The 27835-nt window shown below is 45.2% G+C and overlaps 2 protein-coding genes and 1 pseudogene across 7 annotated transcripts in view; 2 read left to right on the top strand and 1 right to left on the bottom strand.

The window, feature by feature from the left end:
* Positions 1-3174, top strand: part of sik1 (salt-inducible kinase 1) — a 32068-nt gene extending 28894 nt beyond the window's left edge. For all 3 annotated transcript variants that reach the window (XM_059969046.1, XM_059969045.1, XM_059969047.1), the window contains one exon: positions 320-3174. In XM_059969046.1, the coding sequence (XP_059825029.1) occupies positions 320-602 (283 nt within the window). In that variant the 3' untranslated portion in view covers positions 603-3174. The remainder of the gene's footprint in view (positions 1-319) is intronic.
* Positions 3170-19176, bottom strand: LOC132392202 (uncharacterized; annotated as a pseudogene).
* u2af1 (U2 small nuclear RNA auxiliary factor 1) overlaps positions 19133-27835 on the top strand; it is an 84332-nt gene continuing 75629 nt past the window's right edge. For 2 of the 4 annotated variants that reach the window (XM_059969043.1, XM_059969044.1), the window contains exon 1: positions 19133-19287. In XM_059969043.1, the coding sequence (XP_059825026.1) occupies positions 19244-19287 (44 nt within the window). In that variant the 5' untranslated portion in view covers positions 19133-19243. The remainder of the gene's footprint in view (positions 19288-27835) is intronic. The other 2 variants (XM_059969041.1, XM_059969042.1) reach the window with 1 other exon arrangement.

The following is a 27835-nucleotide window of genomic DNA, read 5'->3' as shown; positions in this document are numbered from 1 at the left end:
TTTTGGGTGTCGAGGGGCTGGAAGGAGGGAGGAGGTAGAGTTTTGGGTGTCGAGGGGCTGAAAGGAAGCAGAGAGTGGAGTTTTAAATTTTAAGTGTCTGGAAGGAGAGGGTGGAGTTTTGGGTGTCGAGGGGCTGGTTTTCTTATATATCCAACAACACACAAAATGCTGGTAGAACGCAGCAGGCCAAGCAGTATCTATAGGGAGATGCTGCCTGGCCTGCTATGTTCTACCAGCATTTTGTGTGTGTTGTTGTCTGAATTTCCAGCATCTGCAGATTTCCTCGTGTTTGTTCTTATACATCCGTTTCTTTTCGCAGGGAGCTGCAATTGGCGTTCCTCGGAGAACAGGAAGCCCCGCCACTTGCACCCCCCTGTGCAGTTGGGGCTCCTGTATTGCAGAACTCAGTGGGGTCTGTTCTGCAGTCGGCTGCAGTCAGCCTCCCACAGGCTGTCCCATCTCCCCTCAGCTGTTCTCTGGTCGCTTTCCATGTCCCCTCGCTGCTCTCTGAGCTTCTCCAACGGCAACAGAGGCTGCAAGCAGACTGTGAAGTGGAGGAGCTTGCCGCACCATGCCTCAGCAAGGTCGTATTGGTGAACTAAATGTTTTCAGCTCAGTGACATCTGCCCCCAGTAATCTCAAGCATTAATACCAGCCGGTGCACAGTATTTGTGGAAGTTCTCTCACCAAAGAGCTCACTACCCTTTGCAAACTATGGATTTAAGCTTTAGGCATTGAACTCCGCTTCACCGAAGGAACTTGCAGCCTCCTGAATGTACTTGTATGGAAACCTGTTGGACAACAGGCAATGAGATGGGGTTGATGCTCAGACTCGCTAACCCACAGTCCGTGCCGATCCACAGCTCTGCTCCAGTGGAAGTCTGATCTGTGGAACCAGCTTACGGAGCCAGAGTTGCTGCTAAATTCCAGGGACAGTTTGCGGAGAGGTCCTCACCTCTGACCTCTCCTTCCCTCTGCAATATGACTCAGGGAACCCAGGATTCCTTTAGTTCTCAGTCTGAAACTCCTGTAATTGCTGTTGCTGGATCGAAAAGGCAGTGGAATTGGCGGGAAACAGACCCCCGCTGCTGCTGCTGTTAACGTTTGGGTTGGATCAGTGATCCTCTCACTGAGAGACATGCAATAACCTCTTTCAATTTGTATCCAATGTTAAATGGAAATGATCGACTTTCTCAAATATAAGAGAAGGCGCTGTATTTGTATAAAATGCTCTTTGTGATTTTTAATACTGTTGCTGTTCTCAGAGGGTGGACTGGCAGGGAAAAGCACAAAACACTCTGTCAGTGCAGAGGGACAGAACTGGTACATGGGGCAGGGGGGAAGGGTTTGGGCAGAGGGAGGCAGGATGGGATGTTCAGAGAGTGGTTGCTGGTACAGTTTCCACAAAGGGTCCTGGGTGTGGTCAGTGCCAATGGTTAATGAAAACCCTTCCCATCCATCAGCTATTGGTGAGTCCTATCTATCAGACAGTGCACTGAGTTAATAAATACACCTGTATTCTCCAGTATTCTGGGATTTCTGACAGAACATGAGAAAGTACAGAGAAAGGTTTCCCTGCTGTTATTACCTACGGTGAATGTGAAGCGATCAGTTACTGTAAGACCGTAAGACATAGGAGCTGGATTCCATTTCTCATAATCTTTGACTCCCTGACTTTTGATAAAGCTTTTGATAAAGTCCCACATAGATTAGTGGGCAAAATTAGGGCACATGGTATTGGGGGCAGAGTACTGACATGGATTGAAAATTGGCTGGCTGACAGGAAACAAAGAGTAGTGATTAACAAGTCCCTTTCGGAATGGCAGGCTGTGACCAGTGGGGTACGGCAAGGTTCGGTGCTGGGACCGCAGCTGTTTACAATATACGTTAATGATTTAGATGAAGGGATTAAAAGTAACATTAGCAAATTTGCTGATGACACAAAGCTGGGTGGCAGTGTGAAATGCCAGGAAGATGGTATGAGAATGCAGGGTGACTGGGCAAACGTATAGCAGATGCAGTTTAATGTGGATAAATGTGAGGTTATCCACTTTGATGGCAAGAACAGGAAGGCAGATTACTATCTAAATGGAGTCAATTTAGGAAAAGGAGAAGTATGACAAGATCTAGGTGTTCTTGTACATCAGTCAATGAAAGCAAGCATGCAGGTACAGCAGGCTAATGGCATGCTGGCTTTTATAACAAGAGGAATTGAGTATAGGAGTAAAGAGGTCCTTCTGCAGCTGTACAGGGCCCTGGTGAGACCCCACCTGGAGTATTGTGTGCAGTTTTGGTCTCCAAATTTGAGGAAGGACATTCTTGCTATTGAGGGAGTGCAGCATAGGTTCACAAGGTTGTTTCCAGGAATGGCGGGACTGTCATATGTTGAAATATTGGAGCGACTGGGCTTGTATACACTGGAATTTAGAAGGATGAAAGGGGATCTGATTGAGACCTATAAGATTATTAAGGGATTGGACACGCTGGAGGCAGGAAGCATGTTCACGCTGATGGGTGAGTCCAGAACTAGAGGCCACAGTTTAAGAATAAGGGGTAGGCCATTTAGAACAGAGATGTGAAAAAACTTTTTCATCCAGAGAGTGGTGGATATGTGGAATGCTCTGCCCCAGAAAGCAGTGGAGGCCAAGTCTCTGGATGCATTCAAGAGAGAGTTAGATAGAGCTCTTATAGATAGTGGGGTCAAGGGATATGGGGAGAGGGCAGGAACGGGGTACTGATTGTGTATGATCAGCCATGATCACAGTGAATGGCGGTGCTGGCTAGAAGGGCCGAATGGCCTACTCCTGCACCTACTGTCTATTGACTAATCAAAAACATACTAGCCTCAGCTTTAAATGCATCCAATGACTTGGCTTCCACAGCTATCCATGCCAATGAATTCCACAGATACACCATCATTTGGCTAAAGATATTCCTCCTCATCTCTGTTCTAAACGGATCTTCCTCATTCGGAAGTTGTGCCCTCTGGTTGTAGACTCAGCCACTATAGGAAATATTCTCTCCACATCTATTCTTTCTAGACCTTTCAATATTCATCAGGCTTCAATGAAATCCCCCCGCTCATCTAAACTCAAGCAAGTACAGGCCCAGAGCCATCAAACACCCTTCATACTTTAAACTGGGAAGAGAGCAGGGAACAGTGGGGGGGGGGGGGGGGGGGGGGGTATGAAGCTGAGCAGACTGACTCAATCCTGGCAGGAACACAAGGGGGGGGGGGGGGTGGTCACAGGAGTATGAATGGCAAGGCAGAAGAACGGCGACATTGCTCAGCAACAATATCACACTCCTGTGTGCTATCAGACAGGAATGTCAATTGAATATTCTAAGGCATAGAATCATCACATGAAACAGGTATTTTTTGAAAAGAATGACATTATAGATAATGGAACAACACACACGAACTGCTGGTGGAACACAGCAGGCCAGGCAGCATCTGTAGGGAGCACTGTCAGGACGAAGGGTCTCGGCCCGAAATGTCGACAGCGCTTCTCCCCATAGATGCTGCCTGGCCTGCTGTGTTCCACCAGCTTTTGTGTGGGTTGTTTGAATTTCCAGCATCTGCAGATTTCCTCGTGTTTGCTTTATAGATAATGGAGCCCATTTCAGCGGTAATGAGGTAGGACATAGTAGACCACAGGAAAGACTAGGGTAGTCACCTTGTTGAGGATATACTACCAGCTTCCAACCAGTCAGCGTCACATAGAGGAGTGGATTTGGTCTGGATAATACAGTGTCTGTTACAACCCAAGGACAGCAAATGCAGTGTTAGCATTTATTTCAAGAGGACTAGAATACAAGAGCAAGGATGTAATGCTGAGTATTTATAAGGCACTGGTGAGACTGCACTTGGAGTATTGAGAGCTGACATTGGAGAGAGTCCAGAGGAGGTTCACAAGAGTGATTCCAGGAATGAAAGGGTTAACCCTCACTTCTTCTTCATTCCCTTCACATTGCATTAATCTATGTTTTTTGCAGAATCTACAGCCAGGGAGCACAGAGTGAAATGCTTATTGAAGATTTTTTATGTATATTCTTGATAAAATCAATATTAAGAGGTGGGTGAGTGATGTTTTCCTTATGAGTGGGCTGAGAGTCCCTTGTGCCTCTGACATCACCACTTCCTGGTTCATGGCTCAGCTCTGTTCTTGACCTCTGGGCTCTGGTTCTCCTGAGTCATGGCAATGGGCTCTTCTTGCTTTGGGTTGATTGCAATGTGCAGCTTGGGGCAGCAGAGGTTCAGTAACCCTTGGCTACAGTGAGCAGGTGAACACTGCCAGGTCCAGATTTCTGGGGAGCCGGTAACTGCAGTGAAAATCAAGGGAAAACCATCCTACTCTTCCTGATGGGATAGAATCATCAGTTAGACTATACATGAAGATCAAAACCAAACTTCCCCCCACATTCCTCCGTGTGTCCATCCTTACCCTATGATACAGTCCAACCCTGAGTACTCCATTCAAACATTTTCCTCAGTTAACCTCTCACCAATCATTCTAAAGGTCCTTGACAAAAGGTTCTAGACAATTCTCTGCCAAGTATATCAGATCCACGCTCAACTTCCATCTGATCCAAGGAGGACAACAACAACTTTGTCCACCAACAGAATGGAATCACTTAAGTAAATCTCAAAGTTCAATGTAAATTTATTAACAAATTATCTGTATGTCACCATAGACAACCTTCAGATTCATTTTCCTGTGGGCATTCAGAGTTAATAGAATTAATGAAAAACTATTCATGAACAAACAACCAACGTGCAAAAATATCTCCTGTTAGATACTAATCCAGGCTTTGTGTGATCCATGCACTGGAACCACTTGATCCTTCAGAACTTTACTCTCCTGTTTGATACTAATCCACCTTTTGATTTCACCTCGGACTTCCCTACATTAAACTCCATCTGCCATTTGCCCACTCAGTCTATCTCACCTTGCGGAATGACAGCTTTCTTATTTCTGATCTATCATATCATCAGCAAATATGGCACCTTGCACACTGTCTCTTCCTGCTGGCATGTAAATGATGGGCCAAGAACAGAATCCTGATGGTATCTCACTTGTCACCTCCAAGGAACCATTTTCTCCAACTCTGTTTTGCAATGAAGCAGCCAGTTTCAGTCAATCCTAACACATTCCCTTCAATTCCATGGGCTTTTAAGTTATGCACCTGTCTTTGTGCACCTTGTGAAGTACTTTTTACATATCTAAATGCACTACATCTACAATTTCCCTTTTATCAACCCAGCCTAGCACATCCTCAAAGAATTATTATGAGGAAATTTCATTTCAAGAGGACGAGAATATAAAAGCAAGGATATAATGTTGAAACTATAAGTGCTGGTGAGACCTCACTTGGAGTGTTGTGCGCAGGTTTGGGCCCCTTATCTTAGAAAGGATGTGCTGAGACTGGTTCTAAAAAATGATTCCTGGATTGAATGGTTTGTCATATGAAGAGCATTTGATGGCTCTGGCCTGTGTTCTCTAGAATTCAGAAGAATGAAGGATGCCCACAATGAAACATATCAAACAGTGAAAAGCCCTGATAGGATGAATACGGAGAGGATGTTTCCTATGGTGGGAGAATCTAAGACCAGTGGACACAGCCTCAGAATAGAGGAGCATCCTAGAATGTAGATGAAGAGGAATTTCTTTAGCCAGAGAGTAGTAAATCTGGCATTTGTTGCCATAGGCGACTGTGGAGGCCAAGTCATTGGGTATATTTAAGGCAGAGATTGATAGATTCTTGATTGGTCAGCACATGAAGCTATGTGGGGAAACAAGGTGAAGGCAGGAGATTGGGTCTGAGAGGAAAATCGGTTCAGACATGATGAAATGGCAGAGCAGACTGGATGGGCTAAATAGTCTAATTCTCCTCCTATATCTTATGGTTTTTCATGGAAAGTGTGTGGAGACAAGGTGTAATGATAATTGGAGAGACTGAGGGTTATTGAGAAGTGGTACAGCAGAGGAGCTGAATTCAGTACAGATTAGTCATGATTATGTTGAGTGGTAGGCAAGTAGAGTCCCCCCAGTTCCTGTTTACCACAGTATTCTTCTTGTCCTTTCAGAAGGGTTAAAAACCGAGGGGGGGGAGTTGAGATATCAAAGTAAAAGGATTGGCAGGGAGCTCACTGCTCCCCATGTATACACAGGTCTCGTGTGCACAGTGCAGAAGGTAAGATTAAGCTGGTTAACAGCAGGCTAAGTAGTGTTAAAGATTCCACAGTTCTCTCCTTTCCCTAGTGTTGTGTTCATACTGTACCCAGCGCTTAACTAATGTTTAACAAGATATCCTGTCCTTGTATTCTCTCCTTGACCAATTGATGACGAGGTGCTGTCAGCTTCTTTCCCACCCCAACACCCATTCTGCCACCTTCAGGAATCTACTGACACACTCTCCAAGGTCCTTCTACACCTGACTGTCTGGTCCCCTGGTCCACCTGCTACCCCACCCATCTCCAGACTCACTGGTGAATCCATGGACAGAACCAAAGTGGGTCTGAGCAGGAGCTGAGGTCCCCCAAGCACACACAAACAGAGGTGATGGACAGACATGTAGCAACAGACCGGTATGTGGGGGGGGGATGTGCAGGCCCTGACCAGTATGGGGGGGGGGATGTGCAGGCCCTGAGTGGTACGGGGGTGGGGTGCAGGCCCTGACTGATACGGGGGGGGGGTGCATGCCCTGAGCAGTACAGGGGAGGGGGGAAAGATGCTGACCGGTATGGGGGGGAAGACACTGACCAATACGGGGGGGGTGCAGGCCCTGAGTGGTACCGGGGTGGGGGAAGACACTGACTGGTACGGGGGGTGGGGTGTGCAGGCTCTGACCACTACAGGGGGTGAGGGGAAGACCCTGACCGGTACGGGGGTGGGGGTGCAGGCCCTGACCAGTACGGGGCGGGGGGGAAGACTCTAATTTCAGAGCCCCACCTGTCATTCTGGATGCTGCTCGTGAATCTCCACAGTCATAAACAAGTTTCACACTGAGCTCCTAGGGGATAAAGTGTTTGACAATCAGGCTGATGGTAAATCAATACTTATCAGAGTGAATCTGAAATACAGATTGGCCAGGACAAAATGCATTTACAGTCTGACCCTGGTACAGGAGGGTCATTCTTCCCTGAGCCACAGTGAGGGAACAACTCTTGCCTCATGTCTCCACAGATCCACTGTCACTGTCAAAGGGACTGATGCCTAGAGGAAGGATGTGTAAAGAAGAAAAGTAGAAAAGAATGAGATACTGAGGGGTAGCGTTAATATTACGTTGTAGAATGGAGACGATGATATTTGTGGGTTAATATCAGTGTTAAAGGATGAGTAGACCTTGGATGGGGAGCAAGGAAGCCACTCAGGCTGGGTGGCTGTCTGTTACCCAGGGAAACCCTAGCTGCTTTACTGTCAGAATATCTCTTGCTGCCAAATCCTCCACCCACTCACCTTCGTGTTCCACTGGGTGGTCCAGTGGAGGGGTTAGTGTTTGAGCAGTTGCAATGTGGGGCTCAGGGCATGTGTGGTTCCCCCTGCCCCTTGCTGCAACCCCCCCACCATATTTTAAACATCCAAATCATTGACATATAATGTGAAAAGAATCTGTCTCAACACAGACCCCCGTGGAACACCACTAGTTGCTGGCAGACAGCCAGAAAAGGCTCCTTTTATTCCCACTCTGCCTCCTGCCAATCAGCCACTGCTTTGTCCATGATAGAATCTTTCCTGTAATACCTCAGGTTCATAGCTTGTTGAGCAGCCTCGTGTGTGGCACCTTGTTAAAGGCCTTCTGAAAATCCAAGTACACATCATCAACCAACTCTCCATTGTCTACCCTGCTTTTTATTCAAATTCCAAGAGATTTGACAGGCAAGATTTCCCTTTGAAGAAACTGTGCTGACTACGGCCTGTTTTACCATGTGCCTCCAAGTACCCAGAAACCACGTCCTTAATAGTCGACTCCACCATCTTCCCAACCACCGAGGTCAGACTAACTAGCCTATAATTTTCTTCCTTTTGCCTCTCTCCCTTCTTGAAGAATGGAGTGACTTTGCAATTTTACATTCCTCCAGAACAATATCTGGATCAACTAATTCTTGAAAAATCATTACTAATGCCTCCACTATCTCTTCGGCCACCTCATTCACAAAGTTAAGGTGTATGCCATCTGGTCCAGCTGACTTATCTACTTTTAGACCTTTCAGATTTCCAAGAACCTTCTCCCTAGTAATGGCAACTTCACACACTTCTGCTTCCTGACGTGCAATGAGAGTGATCAACCTGTGCCGTACTGATGTCCTCAATTACCTCTTTTGTCTTGTCCACGTTGAGACTCAGGTTGTTGTTCTCACACCATCTGACAAGCATCTCTCCCTCCTCTCTGTATGCCAACTCATCATTGCTACTAATGTATCATCAGCAAGCCTGATGGTGTGGTCTGAGCTGGGTCTGGCAGTTTACCCAGCAACCACTGAGGGAGGGTGAAGCTAAAGTTAGTGAACAATGTTGTGGCGTATGAGGCATCGTTTTCTAGAAGGGACAGGACAGAGTAAGAAGGGCCAAGGCTATGGCATCATCAGTGCACCTATTTGAGCAATAGTTGATCTGCAAAGAGTCCAATGTAGCTGGAAGGTAGGTTCTTATACAATCTATTACCAGCCACTCAAAGCACTTAGGGATTTTTGAAGTTAGTGCCACTAGGTGGTAATCATTTAGGCCAGTTACAGTCGCTCTCTTGGACACTGGAATGATGGTGGCTACTTTGAAGCCTGTAGGGACAATGGACTGCTTCAGAGAGATATTAAAGATGGCCATTAAGACCTCTGTTAATTGATCCACACAGTCCCTCTGCACCTGACCAACTACTTTATATTGTCTGGTCCCACTGCTTTGCATGGGTTTACTCTGGCTAGGATTTTCCTCACCTCAGCTTTGGGCAGTCAGGGTGCCTGTTCCCCGGGGGAGAGGGACTTTTCTCAATGTCACATTGTTCAATGCATCATATCATGCTTTGAACGCAATCAGCCTACCAGGAAGGGAGACATCAATGTTGTTGACGCACAGGGTGGACATTATCTGTTCCGGTTTGAATACCTTGCCACATGCGCTGCGTGTCCCTGTTGACACAGAGGTGTCTGAGTTTTCTGTGTATACTCACTAATGACATGGGCGAGCACAGCTCTTGCTGACCCTGGAGATGTCCTGTCCTCTGATCTGAAGGCAGTGTCCCCATCCCTAAGCAGTTAAAGATTCGGCAGCAAGGAGCAGACAGGGCTCTAGATAGTTAAAAGTCCTGTTCCCTTTAAGTTGTGCAAGTGCATGGCTATGCAGTAACTGAAATGTCCTTGCATACATAGCCTTTGTTGCTGTGCAGCTGAAATTTCCTTTCATATAATGTTACTAGAATTCTGAAATCTATCTAAATGTAATTGTGAAATACCCTGTAATTGTGATACTATAATCAATTTTCTAAATATCAAATGTATCGTAACTTTTGAACTATTTTAGAGCTTCAACATATTTACATTGTCAGTGTTTTAAGTTACAATACTGTTACAAATTATGTCTACAAGTTCTGATATGTACATTTCTCCCAATTACATTATCCTACAGCACCCCCCCCCCCCCCACCCAGAATTCACTAAAACTGTCATTTTGAGTCTGTCTGGAACTTGGACGAGCTGCCCAGCCTCAGGTCCTGTGTTCCATGGGTGAAGGAACAAGAGCCTCTGGCTTGTTCAGAAGTGCATTGGCACTCTCATGGTCATGTTGTGACGCCAGGGGCATGGCAACAGAATATTCCAAATCTTGGCAGGCTGGGTTAAGGTGACCTACTGAAATATGTTCAGGTGTACGCCTCTTATCTATGATGAAAGTTTTTTAATAGAGAGTCCATCATCCATTGGAAGGTCTTTGCTGGATATTTCAGTCCAAACGGCATGCCCAAAAAGGCCAAAAGCGGTTATCACAGCCATTTTGGGAATGTCCTCCGAGCACATAGCCTAACTAGATTGACTTTGACAAAAATTAACATTCTGGCTAAACGTGCCAAAAACTCTTGGATGTGTGGGGTGGTGGCTTTGTTAAGGCATCAGTAATCAGGGCGGGGAAGCCCAGGGGCTATTCGACCTGCATAAAGTGCCAAGTCTTTCCATGTTAGAAAACTCAGCCTTCACTTATGCACGCAGACGTGGACTGGCAGTCAGTTGTGGGAATGTGGTGCTCGACCCAATGTTTTATAACTGTTGTGGAGACTGTGGGCTTCATGAGGTCTGGGAATTATAAATCTACAGCACATGACAGTCCCTTCGGCCCACAATATTGCCTAGAATTTCCATACCACTTAGCCTTCTATTTTGTACCTCCTTGTACCTTTATCTACTAGTCTCTTTAAAGAGCCTATATATATCCACCTCCATCTGCTTGGACCTACTTCCAAGCACTTTAAAACTATGCCCCCTGGTGTTAGCCATTTCAGCCCTGGGATAAAGCCTCTGGCTTTTTACATGGTAAATGCCTCTCATCATCTTATTCACCTCTCATCTTTTGTCGCTCCAAGGAGACAAAGCATGTTCACTTAACCCATTCTCATAAGACATACTCTCTAATCAAGGCAGTATCCTTGTAAATCTCCTTTGCACTCTCACTATAGTATTCACATACTTCCTGTAGTGAGGTGACCAAAACTGAACACAGTATTCCAAGTGGGGTCTGACCAGGGTCCTATCTACAGTGGCATGCAAAAGTTTGGGCACCCCGGTCAAAATTTCTATTACTGTGAATAGTTAAGTGAGTAGAAGATGAACTGATCTCCAAAAGTCATAAAGTTAAAGATGAAACATTCTTTTCAACATTTTAAGCAAGATTGGTGTCTTATTTTTGTTTTGTACAATTATAGAGTGAAAAAAAGGAAAGGAGCACCATGCAAAAGTTTGGGCACCCCAAGAGATTTGAGCTCTCAGATAACTTTTACCAAGGTCTCAGACCTTAATTAGCTTGTTAGGGATATGGCTTGTTCACAGTCATCATTGGAAAGGCCAAGTGATACAAATTTCAAAGCTTTATAAATACCCTGACTCCTCAACCCTTGCCCCAACAATCAGCAGCCTTGGGCTCCTCTAAGCAGCTGCCTAACACTCTGAAAATTAAAATAAATGATGCCCACAAAGCAGAAGGCTATAAAAAGATAGCAAAGTGTTTTCAGGTAGCCGTTTCCTCAGTTCATAATGTAATTAAGAAATGGCAGTTAACAGGAACGGTGGAGGCCAAGTTGAGGTCTGGAAGACAAGAAAACTTTTCGAGAGAACTGCTCGTAGTCAAATCAAAACCCCCATTTGACTGAAAAAGACCTTCAGGAAAATTTAGCAGACTCTGGAGTGGTGGCGCACTGTTCTACTGTGCAGCGACACCTGAACAAATATGTCCTCATTGAAGAGTCATCAGAAGAAAACCTTTCCTGCGTCCTCACCACAAAATTCAGCATCAGAAGTTTGCAAAGGAACATCTAAACAAGCCTGATGCATTTTGGAAACATGTCCTGTGGACCAATGAAGTTAAAATAGAACTTCTTGGCCACAATGAGTAAAGGTATGATTGGAGAAAAAAGGGTGCAGAATTTCATGAAAAGAACACCTCTCCAACTGTTAAGCACGGGCTGGACCGATCATGCTTTGAGTTTGTGTTGCAGCCAGTGGCACGAGGAACATTTCACTGGTAGAAGGAAAAATGAATTCACTTAAATACCAGCAAATTCTGGAAGCAAAGATCACACCATCTGGAAAAAAATGCTGAAGATGAAAAGAGGATGTCTTTTACAACAGGACAATGATCCTAAACACACCTCAAAATCCACAATGGACTATCTTAAGAGGCGCAAGCTGAAGGTTTTGCTATGTCCCTCACAGTCCCCCGACCTAAACATCATCAGAAATCTATGGATAGACCTCAAAAGAGCAGTGCATGCAAGATGGCCCAAGAATCTCACAGAACTAGAAGCCTTTTTGCAAGGAAGAATGGGCAAAAATCCCCCAAACAAGAATTGAAAGACTCTTAGCTGGCTACAGAAAGTGTTTACAAGCTGTGATACTTTTCAAAGGGGGTGTTACTAAGTACTGACCATGCAGGGTGCCCAAACTTTTGCTTCAGGCCCTTTTCCTTTTCTGATATTTTGAAACTGTAAAAGATGGAAATAAAAAAAGTAATTTTGCTTAAAATATTAAAGGAATGTGTCATCTTTAACTTTATGCCTTTTGGAAATCAGGTCATCTTTTACTCGCTTAGCTATTCACAGTAACAGAAATTTTGACCAGAGGTGCCCAAACTTTTGCATGCCACTGTAGCTGTAACATTACTTAATGGCTCTTGAACTCAATCCTACGGTTGATGAAAGCCAACAGACCATACGCCCCCTTAACAAAACCATCAACCTGCACAACAGCTTTGAGTGTCCTACGGACACAGACCCTAAGATCTTGCTGATCCTTCACACCGCCAGGAGTCTTACCATTAATATTACGTTTTATCTATATACTGTCTAAAATGAACCACTTCACATTTATGTTGAAGTCCATCTGCCACTTCTCAGCCCAGATCTGCATCCTATCGATGCCCCGTGCAACCTCTGACAACCCTCCAGAATATCCACAACACCCCCAACCTTTGTGTCATCAAAAAATTTACTAACCCATCCCTCCACTTCTTCATTCAGGTCACTTATACAAATCACAAAGAGGAGGGTCTTAGAACATATCCCTGCAGAACACCACTGGTCACTATCGTCCATGCAGAATATGAACCATTTACAACCACCCTTTGCCTTCTGGTGGGCAAGTCAGTTCTGGATCCACAAAGCTCATGTCTCATTATTTTCTGAATGAGCCTCACCGTATCAAATCCATATAACCATATAACAATCACAGCACAGAAACAGGCCATCTTGGCCCTCCTAGTCCGTGCCGAACCCTTAATCTCACCTAGTCCCACCTACCCGCACTCAGCCCATAACCATCCACTCCTTTCCTGTCCATATACCTATCCAATTTTACCTTAAATGACACAACTGAACTGGCCTCTACTACTTCTACAGGAAGCTCATTCCACACAGCTATCACTCTCTGAGTAAAGAAATACCCCCTCGTGTTTCCCTTAAACTTCTGCCCCCTAACTCTCAAATCATGTCCTCTCGTTTGAATCTCCCCTACTCTCAATGGAAACAGCCTGTTCACGTCAACTCTATCTATCCCTCTCAAAATTTTAAATACCTCGATCAAATCCCCCCTCAACCTTCTACGCTCCAATGAATAGAGACCTAACTTGTTCAACCCTTCTCTGTAACTTAATTGCTGAAACCCAGGTAACATCCTAGTAAATCGTCTCTGCACTCTCTCTAATTTATTGATATCTTTCCTATAATTCGGTGACCAGAACTGCACACAATATTCCAAATTTGGCCTTACCAATGCCTTGTACAACTTTAGCATGACATCCCAACTTCTGTACTCAATGCTTTGATTTATAAAGGCCAGCGTTCCAAAAGCCCTCTTCACCACCCTATCTACATGAGACTCCACTTTCAGGGAACTATGCACAGTTATTCCTAGATCTCTCTGTTCCTCTGCATTCCTCAATGCCCTACCATTTACTCTGTATGTTCTATTTGGATTATTCCTGCCAAAATGTAGAACCTCACACTTCTCAGCATTAAACTCCATCTGCCAACGTTCAGCCCATTCTTCTAACCGGCATAAATCTCCCTGCAAGCTTTGAAAACCCACCTCATTATCCACAACACCTTAGTATCATCGGCATACTTACTAATCCAATTTACCACCCCATCATCCAGATCATTTATGTATATTACAAACAACATTGGGCCCAAAACAGATCCCTGAGGCACCCCACTAGTCACCGGCCTCCATCCCGATAAACAATTATCCACCACTACTCTCTGGCATCTCCCATCTAGCCACTGTTGAATCCATTTTATTACTCCAGCATTAATACCTAACGACTGAACCTTCTTAACCAACCTTCCATGTGGAACTTTGTCAAAGGCTTTGCTGAAGTCCATATAGACTACATCCACTGCCTTACCCTCGTCAACATTCCTCGTAACTTCTTCAAAAAATTCAATAAGGTTTGTCAAACATGACCTTCCACGCACAAATCCATGCTGGCTACTTCTAATCAGATCCCGTCTATCCAGATAATTATAAATACTATCTCTAAGAATACTTTCCATTAATTTACCCACCACTGATGTCAAACTGACAGGTCTATAATTGCTAGGCTTCCTTCTAGAACCCTTTTTAAACAACGGAACCACATGAGCAATACGCCAATCCTCCGGCACAATCCCCGTTTCTAATGATATATTAAAGATCTCCGTCAGAGCTCCTGCTATTTCTACACAAACTTCCCTCAAGGTCATGGGGAATATCCTGTCAGGACCCGGAGATTTATCCACTTTTAAATTTCTTAAAAGCGCCAGTACCTCCACCTCTTTAATTGTCATAGGTTCCATAACTTCCTTACTTGTTTCCCACACCTTAGACAATTCAATATCCTTCTCCTTAGTGAATACCGAAGAGAAGAAATCATTCAAAATCTCTCCCATCTCCTTCGGTTCCACACATAGCTGACCACTCTGATTCTCTAAGGGGCCAATTTTATCCCTCACTATCCTCTTGCTTTTAATATAACTGTAGAAACCTTTCGGATTTACTTTCACCTTATTTGCCAAACCAACCTCGTATCTTCTTTTAGCTTTTCTAATCTCTTTCTTAAGATTCCTTTTACATTCTTTATATTCCTTGAGCAATTCCTTTACTCCATGCTGCCTATATCTATTGTAGACATCCCTCTTTTTCTGAACCAAATTTCTAATATCCCTTGAAAACCATGGTGCTCTCAAACCTTTAACCTTTCCTTTCACCCTAACAGGAACATAAAGATTCTGTACCCTCATAATTTCACCCTTAAATGACCTCCATTTCTCTATTACATCCTTCCCATAAAACAACTTGACCCAATCCGCTCTCTCTAAATCCCTTTGCATCCCCTCAAAGTTAGCCTTTCTCCAATCAAAAATCTCAACTCTAGGTCCAGTCCTGTCCTTCTCCATAATTATATTGAAGCTAATGCTATTGTGATCACTGGACCCGAAGTGCTCCCCAACACATACATCTGTCAGCTGTCCTATCGCATTCCCTAACAGGAGATCCAACACTGCCCCATCTCTAGTCGGTACTTCTATGTATTGTTGCAAAAAACTATCCTGCACACATTTCACAAACTCTAAACCATCCAGCCCTTTTACAGAATGAGCTTCCCAGTCTACGTGTGGAAAATTAAAATCTCCCACAATCACCACCTTGTGTTTACTACAAATATCTGCTATCTCCTTACACATTTGCTCTTCCAACTCATGCGCCCCATTAGGTGGCCTATAATACACTCCTATCAGTGTTACTGCACCTTTCCCATTCTTCAATTCCACCCAAATGGCCTCCCTAGAGGAGCTCTCTAATCTATCCTTCCAAAGCACCGCCATAAGATTTTCTCGGACAAGCAATGCAACACCTCCTCCTCTGGCCCCTCCTACTCTATCACACCTGAAGCAACTAAATCCAGGAATATTTAGTTGCCAATCACACCCTTCCTGCAACCATGTTTCACTAATAGCTACAACATCATAATTCCAGGTATCAATCCACGCTTTAAGCTCATCCATCTTTCTTACAATGCTCCTAGCATTAAAATAGATACATTTAAGATACTCTCCATCTCCTCCTCTCTTTCCATCCCTAACAATGCATTCAAATTTATTATCCTTTTCTTTCTTCTCCCCTACATCTTCGGGCTGAGCGCATCCCTTCTCCATCACCTGCCTTTCCTCCCTCTCACACTGTCTATTTACTTGCTCCACTGGTGAACTAACCTCCTCTCCCATAGACTCCTCAAATAGTCTCCCGCCCCCCCATCTTACTAGTTTAAAGTCCGCCCTGAAGCCCTAGCAAACCTCCCCGCTAGGATATTGGTCCCCCCACGATTCAAGTGTAACCCGTCCTTCTTGAACAGGTCACTCCTGCCCCAGAAGAGGTCCCAATGATCCAGAAACTTGAATCCCTGCCCCCGCTCCAATCCCACAGCCACACATTCATCCTCCACCTAATTCTATTCCTACTCTCACTGTCGCGTGGCACAGGCAGTAATCCCGAGATTACTACCTTTGCGGTCCTTCTTCTTAACTGCCTTCCTAACTCCCTATACTCTCGTTTCAGGACCTCTTCCCCTTTCCTTCCTATGTCATTGGTACCTACAGGTACCACAACCTCTGGCTCTTCACCCTCCCACTTCAGGATATCTTGGACGCGATCAGAAACGTCCCGAACCCTGGCACCAGGGAGGCAAATTACCATCCGGGACTCCCGGTCACCTCCACAGAAATGCCTGTCTGAGCCCCTGACTATTGAGTCCCCTATTACTATGGACCTCTTTCTTCTAACCCTACCCTTCTGAGCTACAGGGCCGTCCTCTGTGCCGGAGGCTCAGCCACTGTCACTCCCACCAGGTAGGCTGTCCCCCCCAACAGTACTCAAACATGAGTATTTATTGTCAAGGGGTACAGCCACTGGGGTACTCTCTAGTACCTGCCTCTTCCCCTTCCTGACTGTAACCCACCTATCTGCCTCCCGTGGTCCCGGAGTGACCACCTGCCTGTAACTCCTCTCTACCACCTCCTCACTCTCCCTGACCAGGCGAAGGTCATCGAGCTGCAGCTCCAGTTCCCTAACTCGGTCCCTCAGGAGCTGCAGTTCGGCGCACCTGGCGCAGATGTGGATGTCCGGGAGGCTCGGAGACTCCAGGATCTCCCACATCCGACACCGAGAACAACAAGCTGCCCTCACACTCATACCTCCCAAATAACTGAAAATACAAGAACTAAAAGATAAGCCTACTGTGCCCTCTTCCGCCTAAGCCCTCTGAGCCCAAGCCCTACACTCTGCACCCGGCTCACTCCGCTGCCCGCAAACGAAGCTGCCCGCTTCTTAAGGCGGTGTTCTTTATATATCTTCCCGGGCCTCCTTCACGCACCTGCGTGAAATCCCTTTCTGAAGTCCATATACATTACATCCACTGCATAACCTTCATCAATGTGTTTTGTTAAATCTTTAAAGAATTCAATTGAGTTCGTAAGGCATGACCTGCCCTTTGCAAAGCCTTGCTGACTATCCCTAATCAGATTTTGTTTCTCCTAGATTCACCCAACAGTCGAGTAAACTCACATGATGTGGTTCATGCGCTTGACAGAGTCATTGTGGGGAAATTACTGGGGGAAGAGGGTAACAACCCAAAGTCCTTGACATCCACAAGCTGGCAGTTCTTAAGATTGACTAACAGTCCTTGGGCACACAAGAAATCTGCACTGAGCGGAGATCTATCTAATTTAGTCATGACAAAATCCCATGTGTAATGTTGCCCACTGAACAGAATGTCATCCGTCATGTCTCGTAAGTATGGATCCTGCTGCTGTTGGCAGCATCCAGCAAGGTTTCATCACTCTTTGCATTCTCACCAATAGGCGATGCAAGTTACTTGAGCACCCTTGTCACACAGGAAGTGTCGCCCTAAAAGGGTGTCTGTAATGAACAGTAGACGACCCTGACTCCTGGAACCACGGTGGTCATAGACCTCTGGTGTCCTGATGCACTGGCATTGTTGAGGTTGCGAGGAAGTCAATACTTCCGAGCACTTATACCAAGGTGAGCGTGGTAAAAACAGATCTGCCTTTGTCCATTTCATAGCCGCAGGGGCCTTGCTGACCAGGCTTATTGAAGTAGAGAAAAGAGGAGCAATGATGCACCACTGCTTTGCTAAGTGTAAACCATCAGCCATTTTAGCAAGCCCCCTATAGTCCATCATGGGTGTATTAGTGAGGGTTATGCGAACGTCATCTGGCATTGCTGCAGGAGAGAATGTGGTCTATTAGCTCCAACAGCTTAGCATCGCTGAGGCCGGGTAAGGGGAGCAATTGTTTGGTTGTAAAAGATGAGTTTTCAGTGATCGGTATTTATCGTGTTCAGACAGCTGTTCAAGCAGGCTCACCACTCTGGACCTGTGGAATTGCTAAGTGACGCTACCACAAAGTAGAATTTGGTATCGTCAGTGAAGATTTCTTGCATAGTGAACTGAGCCTCAGTTTGTACAAACCAAATGATGGCAGCATGGACCTGTGTGTTCCTGGAGTTCCATAAGGGCTCTTCTCTTGGTTCTGGCAGTTTCAAAACGACTGCATTGGCCAACACATTCAATAACTCTGGAATCATCTGAGAGCATGAGGTCACGAATATAGGTTTTTCCGCAAACAAAACAAAGTGGCACATTTTATCTTTAATGAAACCAGTAACAGTTTATTGAACTCCAAACCTAAACACTAAAAATCTTTAGGTAATAACTTCATCACGTCAAACCAGCTTCTTAAAAGTGAAACCCTAACTCAATGTCAATGGTTGCAAATTATGTACATTTCTCCCAATTCCGTTACCCTATTACAGCACCCGCCCCCGAGAATTCACTAAAACTGGCATTGTGAAGATCAAAGGTGGGGGAGATCTGGAGGAGAGGGTTACCTGAAACAGGAAAATTCAAAGTTCTTACGGAGATGGACAGGTAGGTGCGGATGGCCAACAGGCTGCAGTCCTCTGCCAATCGGTCCTGCCGATGTAGAGGGAGCAGCCATGACAGGTCTCTTACTGGCAGGTGAGCCACCTACCGGCAAACATATTTCTAGGGAAATTACCCAAACGGTGAAGCTGGATCGTTGGATCTAAAATGTGATTACAAAATGAAACTTAGCTTGAATAATCTCTTACTGAAACTACCAACAACACTTAATTTATTCAATGTAAAATTGGGTTATATTGCCATGCAAAAGAACTCAAAATTGACACGTCCATTTTATAGAGGGATGTCCAGTGACACGCTCACTGCTTTCAGACCCCATGGACTCGCTTAGAGCCGAAACAAATCCGAGGCCCATCGCGCCATCGCAGGAATCCGCCGCCCAACCAATCAACGCCAGAGAAGAACCAGGGTCGGCTGCTATAGGTTGTTCAAGGGCACGTGATCTGTTCCCGCCGGGCAGTCGCAGGCACGTGATGCACATCGGCGCGCGCTCTGGGCCGGTACGTCACGTGAGCTGAGGAGGGTGACGTAGGCGAGCGGCGCTGAAGATGGCGGAGTACCTGGCGTCGATATTCGGTACCGAGAAGGACAAGTGAGTGAAGGGGAACGATTCGCTCGGGTCTTCGGTAACTCGTTGCCTCGTCGCCAGGGAGCTTGGGATCCTTATCTGGGGCTGGTACCGTAGCTGCGTCTCAGCGCTTGGCTACCGTGTGGCGGACTAGGCCGTGCGCCTCGCCCTCGGCGGCGAGGCCCCATGGCCACGGGGCGGGGGCGGGGGTTGGGGTTGGGGGGGGAGAGGAGAGCGAGTGGCTATAGCCGGGGGCCGTGGGCAGCTGGGCCGCGCATTCCCACACGCGCTTCTCCCGTTGCTCCGTCCAGAGCCAACATGGACCTGTGTGTTCATGGAGTTCCATGAGGGCTTTTCTCGTGGTTCTGATCAGCAGAATCAGTGTTAGAAACGTTTACTCGTTTTTTTTTTCCAAATATGTGGTGTCTGGGAGCTACTTACACCCCAACACCCCTACTGGGCATTAGGGGCCGACAGCAGTTCGCAGAGTCCTCTGGCCTGGGTAAGTCTTTCAAGTTATCCCAGGTTGAGCCCATCTCCGAAGATGAGGTTTTGGAGGTTCTGTTGACGTTTCTGGAGCTTTGGGTTTTTACGAGGTGGGGTTGTTTGATCCAAGCCCAACCTCTCTCCTTTTGCAGCCGGGTTTGGGACCGTCATAGGAGTTAGAAAGTTGAAAATGTTCTAAAATACATTTTAAACTGTGGTGGAGAAACATCTACAAAGTTCAAGTTGTAATTACTTGGATAGCATGGATTGATTAAATAAAGGCGCCATGGAGTTGCTGGAGGTAAAACGTAGATGTTTTTAAGTAGAGGATGTTGAATGAGAGATGCAGGTGATATTGATGAAGTGTACATAATAGATTTGTTACTATGTTAGAATAAATGGGTCCATAAGCAGCTTCGATAGAGCAATAGACTAAATATTATGTGATAGGAGCAAAAGAATTTTCAGATGGGAGCGAAGTGTGCAGTGGAGTTTCCCAGTGACCTGTATAGATAGATATTGATCCCAAAGGGAATTACAGTGTCACAGTACCATTACAAGTGTACAGGTATACAAACATTAGAAGATAAATAATAAAAAATAAGTCACCTCAAGTGGCCTAACAGGAGGCCCATCATTTCCTTGGCTATAGGTTGACTCATAATAGAGGTTAGTGGCCAAAGTTAAGAATGACCTCATAATGCGATTTAAGAGCAGCACAGTTGTATGAGAGCTCTGTACTATTCAAATAATAAATGTTTCCATATTCGAGAAGGGCAGTGTGTATGAGTCAGGAAAGGGGCCAGTAAGTCTTACATCATTGATTTTTAATGTACATTTATTATCAATATATGTCATATTATACAACTCTGAGATTAATTTTCTTGTGGGCATACTCAGTAAATCCAAGAACCATAATAGAATCAGTGAAAGATCACATCCAGCAGTGTGGACAAGCAGTGAATGTGCAGAACAATGAATTGTGCAAATACAATAGAAAAAACAGTAACAAAGAGAAAAGGAATAAATATGAGATCATAGATGAAGAATCCATGATAGTGAGTGCAGAGGTCGTGGGAACAGTTCAGTGATGGGGCAAGTGAAGTTGACCCACTGGTTCAAGAACCTGATGGTTGAGGGGTAATAACTTACTGATCCTGATGGTTTTGAGTTCTGAGGCCCCGGTACTTTCTTCCTGATGGCAGCAATGAAAAGAGAGGCTGACCTGGGTGGTAGGTGGTCCTTGGTGGTGGTTGCAGCTTTCCTGTGATACTGCTTTGTGGGGAGAGATTTACCCGTGATGGACTGGGCTGTATCCACTACTTTTTGTAGGATGTTCCATTCAAGGGCATTGGTGTTGCCATACCAGGCTCTGTCAATATATTCATCACCACAATTACATTGAAGTTCGTCGATGTTTCAGATCTCATGCCAATTAGACAATAGACAATAGGTGCAGAAGTAGACCATTTGGCCCTTCGAGCCTGCACCGCCATTCTGAGATCATGGCTGATCATCTACTATCAATTCCCGGTTCCTGCCTTGTCCTCATATCCCTTGATTCCCCTATCCATAAGATGCCTATCTAGCTCCTTCTTGAAAGCATCCAGAGAATTGGCCTCCACTGCCTTCCGAGGCAGTGCATTCCAGACCCCCACAACTCTCTGGGAGAAGAAGTTTTTCCTTAACTATGTCCTAAATGACCTACCCTTTATTCTCAAACCATGCCCTCTGGTACTGGACTCTCCCAGCATCTGGAACATATTTCCTGCCTTTATCTTGTCCAATCCCTTAATAATCTTATATGTTGCAATCAGATCCCTTCTCAATCTCCTCAATTCCAGTGTGTACAAGCCCAGTCTCTCTAACCTCTCTGCATAAGACAGTCCAGACGTCCCAGGAATTAACCTCGTGGATCTACGCTGCACTTCCTCTACAGCCAGGATGTCCTTCCTTAATCTTGGAGACCAAAACTGTACACAATACTCCAGGTGTGTTCTCACCAGGGCCCTGTACAAATGCAAAAGAATTTCCTTGCTCTTGTACTCAATTCCCTTTGTAATAAAGGCCAACATTCCATTAGCCTTCTTCACTGCCTGCTACACTTGCTCATTCACCGTCAGTGACTGATGAACAAGTACTCCTAGATCTCTTCGTATTTCTCCCTTACCTAACTCTACACCGTTCAGATAATAATCTGCCTTCCTGTTCTTACTCCCAAAGTGGTAACCTCACACTTATTCACATTAAACGTCATCTGCCAAGTATCTGCCCACTCACTCAGCCTATCCAAGTCACCCTGAATTCTCCTAACATCCTCATCACATGTCAGACTACCACCCAGTTTAGTATCATCAGCAAACTTGCTGATGTTATTCTCAATGCCTTCATCTAATTCTTCGTAAACTTTTAAGTAAGTAGAGGTCCTCAGTGCTTTCTTCATAATTGCACTTCTGTCCTCTCCCCATAATTTTAGATGCCCCGACTAATTGAAACCTGTCAACCTCAGCTTTAAATATACTCAATGACTTGGCCTTCACAGCTCTCTGTGGAAATAAACTCCACAGATTCACAGCCTTAACAAAATCTCTGTTCTAAATGCATGTTCCTCTACTATGAGGCTGTGCCCTCTGGTCCTAAACTCCCCCACTATGGGAGATATCTTCACTACGTCTACTTTAGGAGAGAGAGTGGATGTTGTTTACTTTGATTTTCAGAAGGCATTTGATAAGGTGCCACACATGAGGCTGCTTAACAAGATAAAATCCTGTGGTATTACAAGAAAGATGCTAGCATGGGTAGCAGGATGGCAGCAAGTGGGAATAAAGGGGGCCTTTTTTGGTTGGCTGACAGTGACCAGTGGTGTTACTCACTGTTGGGACCGCTGCTTTTTACACTATTTGTCAATGATTTGGATAATGAAATTGATGGCTTTGTGGCGAAGTTTGCGGATGATAACAAAGATAGGTGGAGGGGTAGGTAGTGCTGATGAAGCAATCCAGTTGAAGCAGTACTTTTGGAAATTGGAAGAATTTGCAAAAAAGTGGCAGATGGGAAATGGTAGATGGGATACAGTATTGGGAAATGTATGATGCATTTTAGTAAAAGGAACAGTAGTGCAGACTGTTAACTAAATGGAGAGAAGGTTCAAACATCAGAGGTGGAGAGGGACTTAGAAGTCCTTGTGCATGAGTCCCAGAAGGTTAATTTACAGGTTGAGTCTCAGAAGGTTAATTTACAGGTTGAGTCTGTGATAAAGAAGGTAAATGCAATGTTGCCATTTCTTTCAAGGGGAATAGACTATGAAAGCCAGGAGATAATGCTGAGGATTTATAAAACCGTAGTCAGGCTGCACCTGGAGTACTGTTGTCAGTTTTGGGCCTGTACTCACTGGAATTTAAAAGACTGCGGGGTGGGGGGCGTGGAATCTCATTGAAGTCTACCGAATGTTAAAGCTGTTGGGGAGAATTTAAACTAGTATGACTGCATGGTGGAAACTGGAGTGAAGGGACTCAGGATGGGGCCGAAGGTGAAAAAGCAAAGAGTACATACAGTCAGACTGTCAGGAAGGGCAGGCAGATTATAGGATTATAGCCAGCAGGGTGAGTATCAGTGCATTAGGGATGTAGAATCAAAAAGGGTGGCAATACCGTACTTGAAATGTTATATCCTAATGCACAAAGTAAAGACGATCTTATTGCACTATTACTGATTGTCAGGTACAATGTTGTAGATAGGAGCTTAATGTCCAAAGTTGCACGTTGTATCAGAGGGAAGGGAGGCAGCGTGGGTGGGGGTGGAGGGGCATGGCTCTGGTGGTAAAGAATGGCATCAAATCAGTCGAAAGATGTAACTTAGGATTGGAAGTTGTTGAATCCTTGTGGGTTGAGTTAAGAAACTGCAAGGGTAAAAGGACCTCGATGGCAGTTATATACAGGCCTCCGAAAAGTAGCTGGGATGTGGACCACAGATTACAATGGGAAATAGAAAAGGTGTATCAAAAGGGCAATGTTAAGGTTGTCATGGGAGATATCAGCATGCAGGTCAATTGGGAAAATCAGGTTGATATTGGAGCTCAAGAGTGAGTTTGTTGAATGGCTCTGAGATGGCTTTCCAGAGCAGTTTGTTGTTGAATCTACTTGGGGATCAGCTATACTGGATTGAGTGTTATGTAATGAACCGGAGGTGATTGGGAAGCTTAAGGTAAAAGAATCCTTAGGAACCTGTGATCACAATATGATTCAGTTCCACTTAAATTTGATAGGGAGAAAGCAACGTCTGATGTATCAGTTTTTCATTGGAGTAAGGGAAATTACAGTGATATTAGAGAGGAGTTGGCCAGAGTAAGTTGGAAGGAACTGCTGACAGGGATGACAGCAGAGCAGCAATGATGTGAATTCTGGGGAAAAACGAGGAAAGTTCAGGATAGATGTATTCCAAAAAAAAAGTACTCAAATGGCAAAATAGTACAACTGTGGCTGGCAAGGGAAGTCAAAAGCTAATGTAAAAGCAAGACAGAGCACACAACAAAGCAAAAATTAGTGGGAAGACAGGATTGTGAAGCTTTTAAAAACCTACAGAGAGCAGCTAGAAGAATCATTAGGAGGGAACCGATGAGATATGAAAGCAAGTTAGCAAGCAATATCAAAGTGGATAATAAAAGCTTTTTCAAGTACGTAAAAAAAAATATCACAGATAAGAGTGGATATAGGACTGCTAGAAAATGAGGCTGGAGAAATAATGGGAGCCAAGGAGATGGCAGTTGAATTAAATGAGTATTTTGCATTAGCCTTCACTGTGGAAGATACTGACGGTGTGCCTAATGTTGAAGGGCGCAAAGAAGGGGAAATGAGTGCAGTTACTATAACAAGGGGGAAGGTGCATGAAAAGCTGAAAGACCTAAGGCTATATAAGTTACCTGGACCAGATGAACTGCACCTGAGAGTTCTGAAAGAGGAGGCGATAGTGATTGTTGGAGGCATTAGAAATCATCTTTCAAATATCATTGGACTCTGGCATGGTGCCAGAGTACTGGAAAGTTGCAACTGTCACTCCAAACTTTAAACGTAGAACTTAGAATAGTACAGCACATTACAGGCCCTTCGACCCACAATGTTGTACCGACCCTCAAACCCTGCCTCCCATGTAACCCCTCTTAAATTCCTCCATATACCTGTTTAAAAAAGGAGGAAGGCAGCAGAAAAGAAATTGATTTTAGTGGTTGGGAAGATGTTAGAGTCAATTGTTGAGGACAAGGTGTTGGAATACTTGGTGACACAGGACACGATACGACAAAGTCAGCATGGTTTCCTGAAGGGAAAATCCTGCCTGACGAACCTGTTGGAATTCTTTGAAGAGGTTACACTAGGATAGATAAGGGGATGCAGTGAATGTATATTTGGATTTTCAGAAGACCTTTGACTAGGTGCTAACATGTGCTGCTTACCGAGAGCCCATGGTATTACAGGATATTTACTGGTATGGTTAGAGCATTGGCTGATTGGTAGATGCAGCGAGTGGTAATAAAAGGATCCTTGTCTGGTTGGCTGCCAGTGACTAGTGGTGTTCCGCAAGGGTCGGTGTTGGGATAGCTTCTTTTTTTGCTCTATATCAATGATTTAGATGATGGAATAGATGACTTTGTTGCCAAGTTTGCAGATGATACGAAGATTGGTGGAGGGGCAGGTAGTGTTGAGGAAACGGGTAGGATGCAGAACGACTTAGACAGATTAGGACAATGCGCAAGAGAGTGGCAAATGAAATACAATGTTGGAAAATGCATTGTCATATACATTGGTAGAAGAAATAAATCTGCAGACTACTTTCTGATGCTGAGGCTTTATAAGGCACTGGTGAGGCCCCACCTTGAGTATTGTGAACAGTTTTGGGCTCCTCATCTAAAAAAACAACGTGCTGGCATTGGAGAGAGTGTGGGGAGGTTCACAAGGATAAATCTGGAAATGCAAGGGTTATCATATGAGGAACCTTTGATAGCCCTGGGTCTGTACCTGCTGGAATTTGGAAGGATGTGGGGGAGGGGTATCTCATTGAAACCTTTAGAATATTGAAAGGCCTAGGTTAGTGGTCACCAACCTTTTTAAGCCCAAGATCCCCTTCCTCAGCCTGAGTAAAAGGCAGGATCGACCCCACATCAATTAGTTACACGCATGCACACCAGGGCAGAAAAGACTGGAAGTAAAACCCTACAGTCTGGAAGTAGAAATAATATATAAACACCGGGGTACCCACCCTTTTTTTTGCACTGCGGACTGGTTTAATATCGATAATATTCTTGCAGACCGGCCGACAGGGGTGGGGGGGAGGGGTTGTTAAACACAACCGGAATACAGTGATACTCAAAGCAGGTTCCTTATGTCCAGTCTATTCTAGTTTTCATGGCTCTCGGCTTCTGTCCCGCTTGCTCACGTTTTTTCTGCTGAGAAAACTCAGCGGGTTCGTCTTTAAGTGCTGGGAGCTTCGACTCAGGGTACTGAAGCAGTTTTGAGACATTGCCTCATTTGACAGCCTCTGGGCCCGAACTCAGCCTCCCGCCCGCCCACTGCTAAACACCTTGACCAGGTGCAGCTGGTCGTGGGTGGGGTGAGAAGACAAGTTCAGGGCCAGACGTCCCCATACCAGGGCTGCGGCAGTCACAGTCCGGAGAGCGCAGCCGACCGAGCGGGGAGTGCGACAGAGCGCTCGCCCCCCCCCCCCCCGTAGGATCTATCGACCAACAAATGTTTGTTTCAGTAGATCGCAGCGCTGTAGCTGCTCTGATAATTACGAAACTCTGAGTCTGAATTAGGTCGTCTGCAAATATTTTAGCACCAGGTTCCCCATGAACATTTGATGTGCTAAACAGGTTCAGAGGCAACGCTCCAGGCCAGTAGCGACAGCACTTCCCACCGGCTGCCCGAGGCCAACCAGTGATCCCTGGCGCGAGGGTATCACTGCGTTTAGTTGCCTGATGATTTTGCGTGGGTTCAAGTTCAACAGTGGGCTGACAGGGAATGAGGAAAAGTGCAGCTGACTCATATAGTTTCCTCATGGCCCGTTGGTTGGGGACCACTGAATTACACTGTGTAGTGCGGGGGAGCTATACGCATGCGTACTGGACAGAAAGAACAGAACTAAAACCCCGCAACCCAGAAACAATCTCTCAACAGTATTTGTGTATTTATTTTTCATTTTTTGTCGGGATCAACTGGGAAAGTCTCGAAGATCGACTAGTCGATCGTGATCGACGGGTTGGCGACCACTAGCCTAGACAGTAGATGTGAAGTTGTCTTAGACAAGAGGGCAAAGTCTCAGGATAGAGGGGCATCCATTTAAAACAAGTGCAAAGACACTTTAGCCACAGAGTGGTGAATTTATCTACTTCCTCAGAACTACCTGGCACACCACCTATCTTTGTGACATCTGCAAACGTTGCAACAAAGCCGTCAATTTCAGCATCTGAATCATTTACGTATACTGTAAAAAGAGTTGGTCCCTACATGGATCTCTGTGGAGCACCACTAGTCACTAGCAGCCAGTCAGAAAAGGCCCCCTTTATTCCCATTCTTTGCCTTCTGCCAGTCAGCTGCATCTTTCCTGTAATACCATGGGCTCGTATCTTGTTAGCACCCTCTCATGTGGCTCCATGTTAAAGGCCGCCTGAAAATCCAAGTACACAATCCTGCATAGCCTATTTTATCATGTGCCTCCAAATACCCTGAGACCTCATCTTTAATAATCGACTCCATCATCTTCCCAACCACTGAGGTCAGACTAACTGAAAGTTTCCTTCCCTCTACCTTTCTCCCTTCTCGAACAGTGGACCAACATTTGCAGTTTTGCAGTCTTCTGGAACCATTCCAGAGTCTCATGATTCTTAAAAGATGATTAATGTTTCCACAGTCTCTTCAGCCACCTCTTTCAGAACTCTGGCTGCACACCATCTGGTCCGTCTACCTTCAGACCTTTCAGTTTCCCAAGCACCACCTCTCTAGTTATGGTAACTTCACACAATTCATGACTTCTGACACCTTGAACTTCCTCTATACTGCTAGTGTCTTCCACAGTGAAGACTAATGCAAAATACTTA

Source organism: Hypanus sabinus, chromosome 4 (assembly GCF_030144855.1).
Source record: "Hypanus sabinus isolate sHypSab1 chromosome 4, sHypSab1.hap1, whole genome shotgun sequence".
Lineage (NCBI taxonomy): Eukaryota > Metazoa > Chordata > Chondrichthyes > Myliobatiformes > Dasyatidae > Hypanus > Hypanus sabinus.
This window is presented reverse-complemented; position numbering and strand designations above follow the sequence as displayed.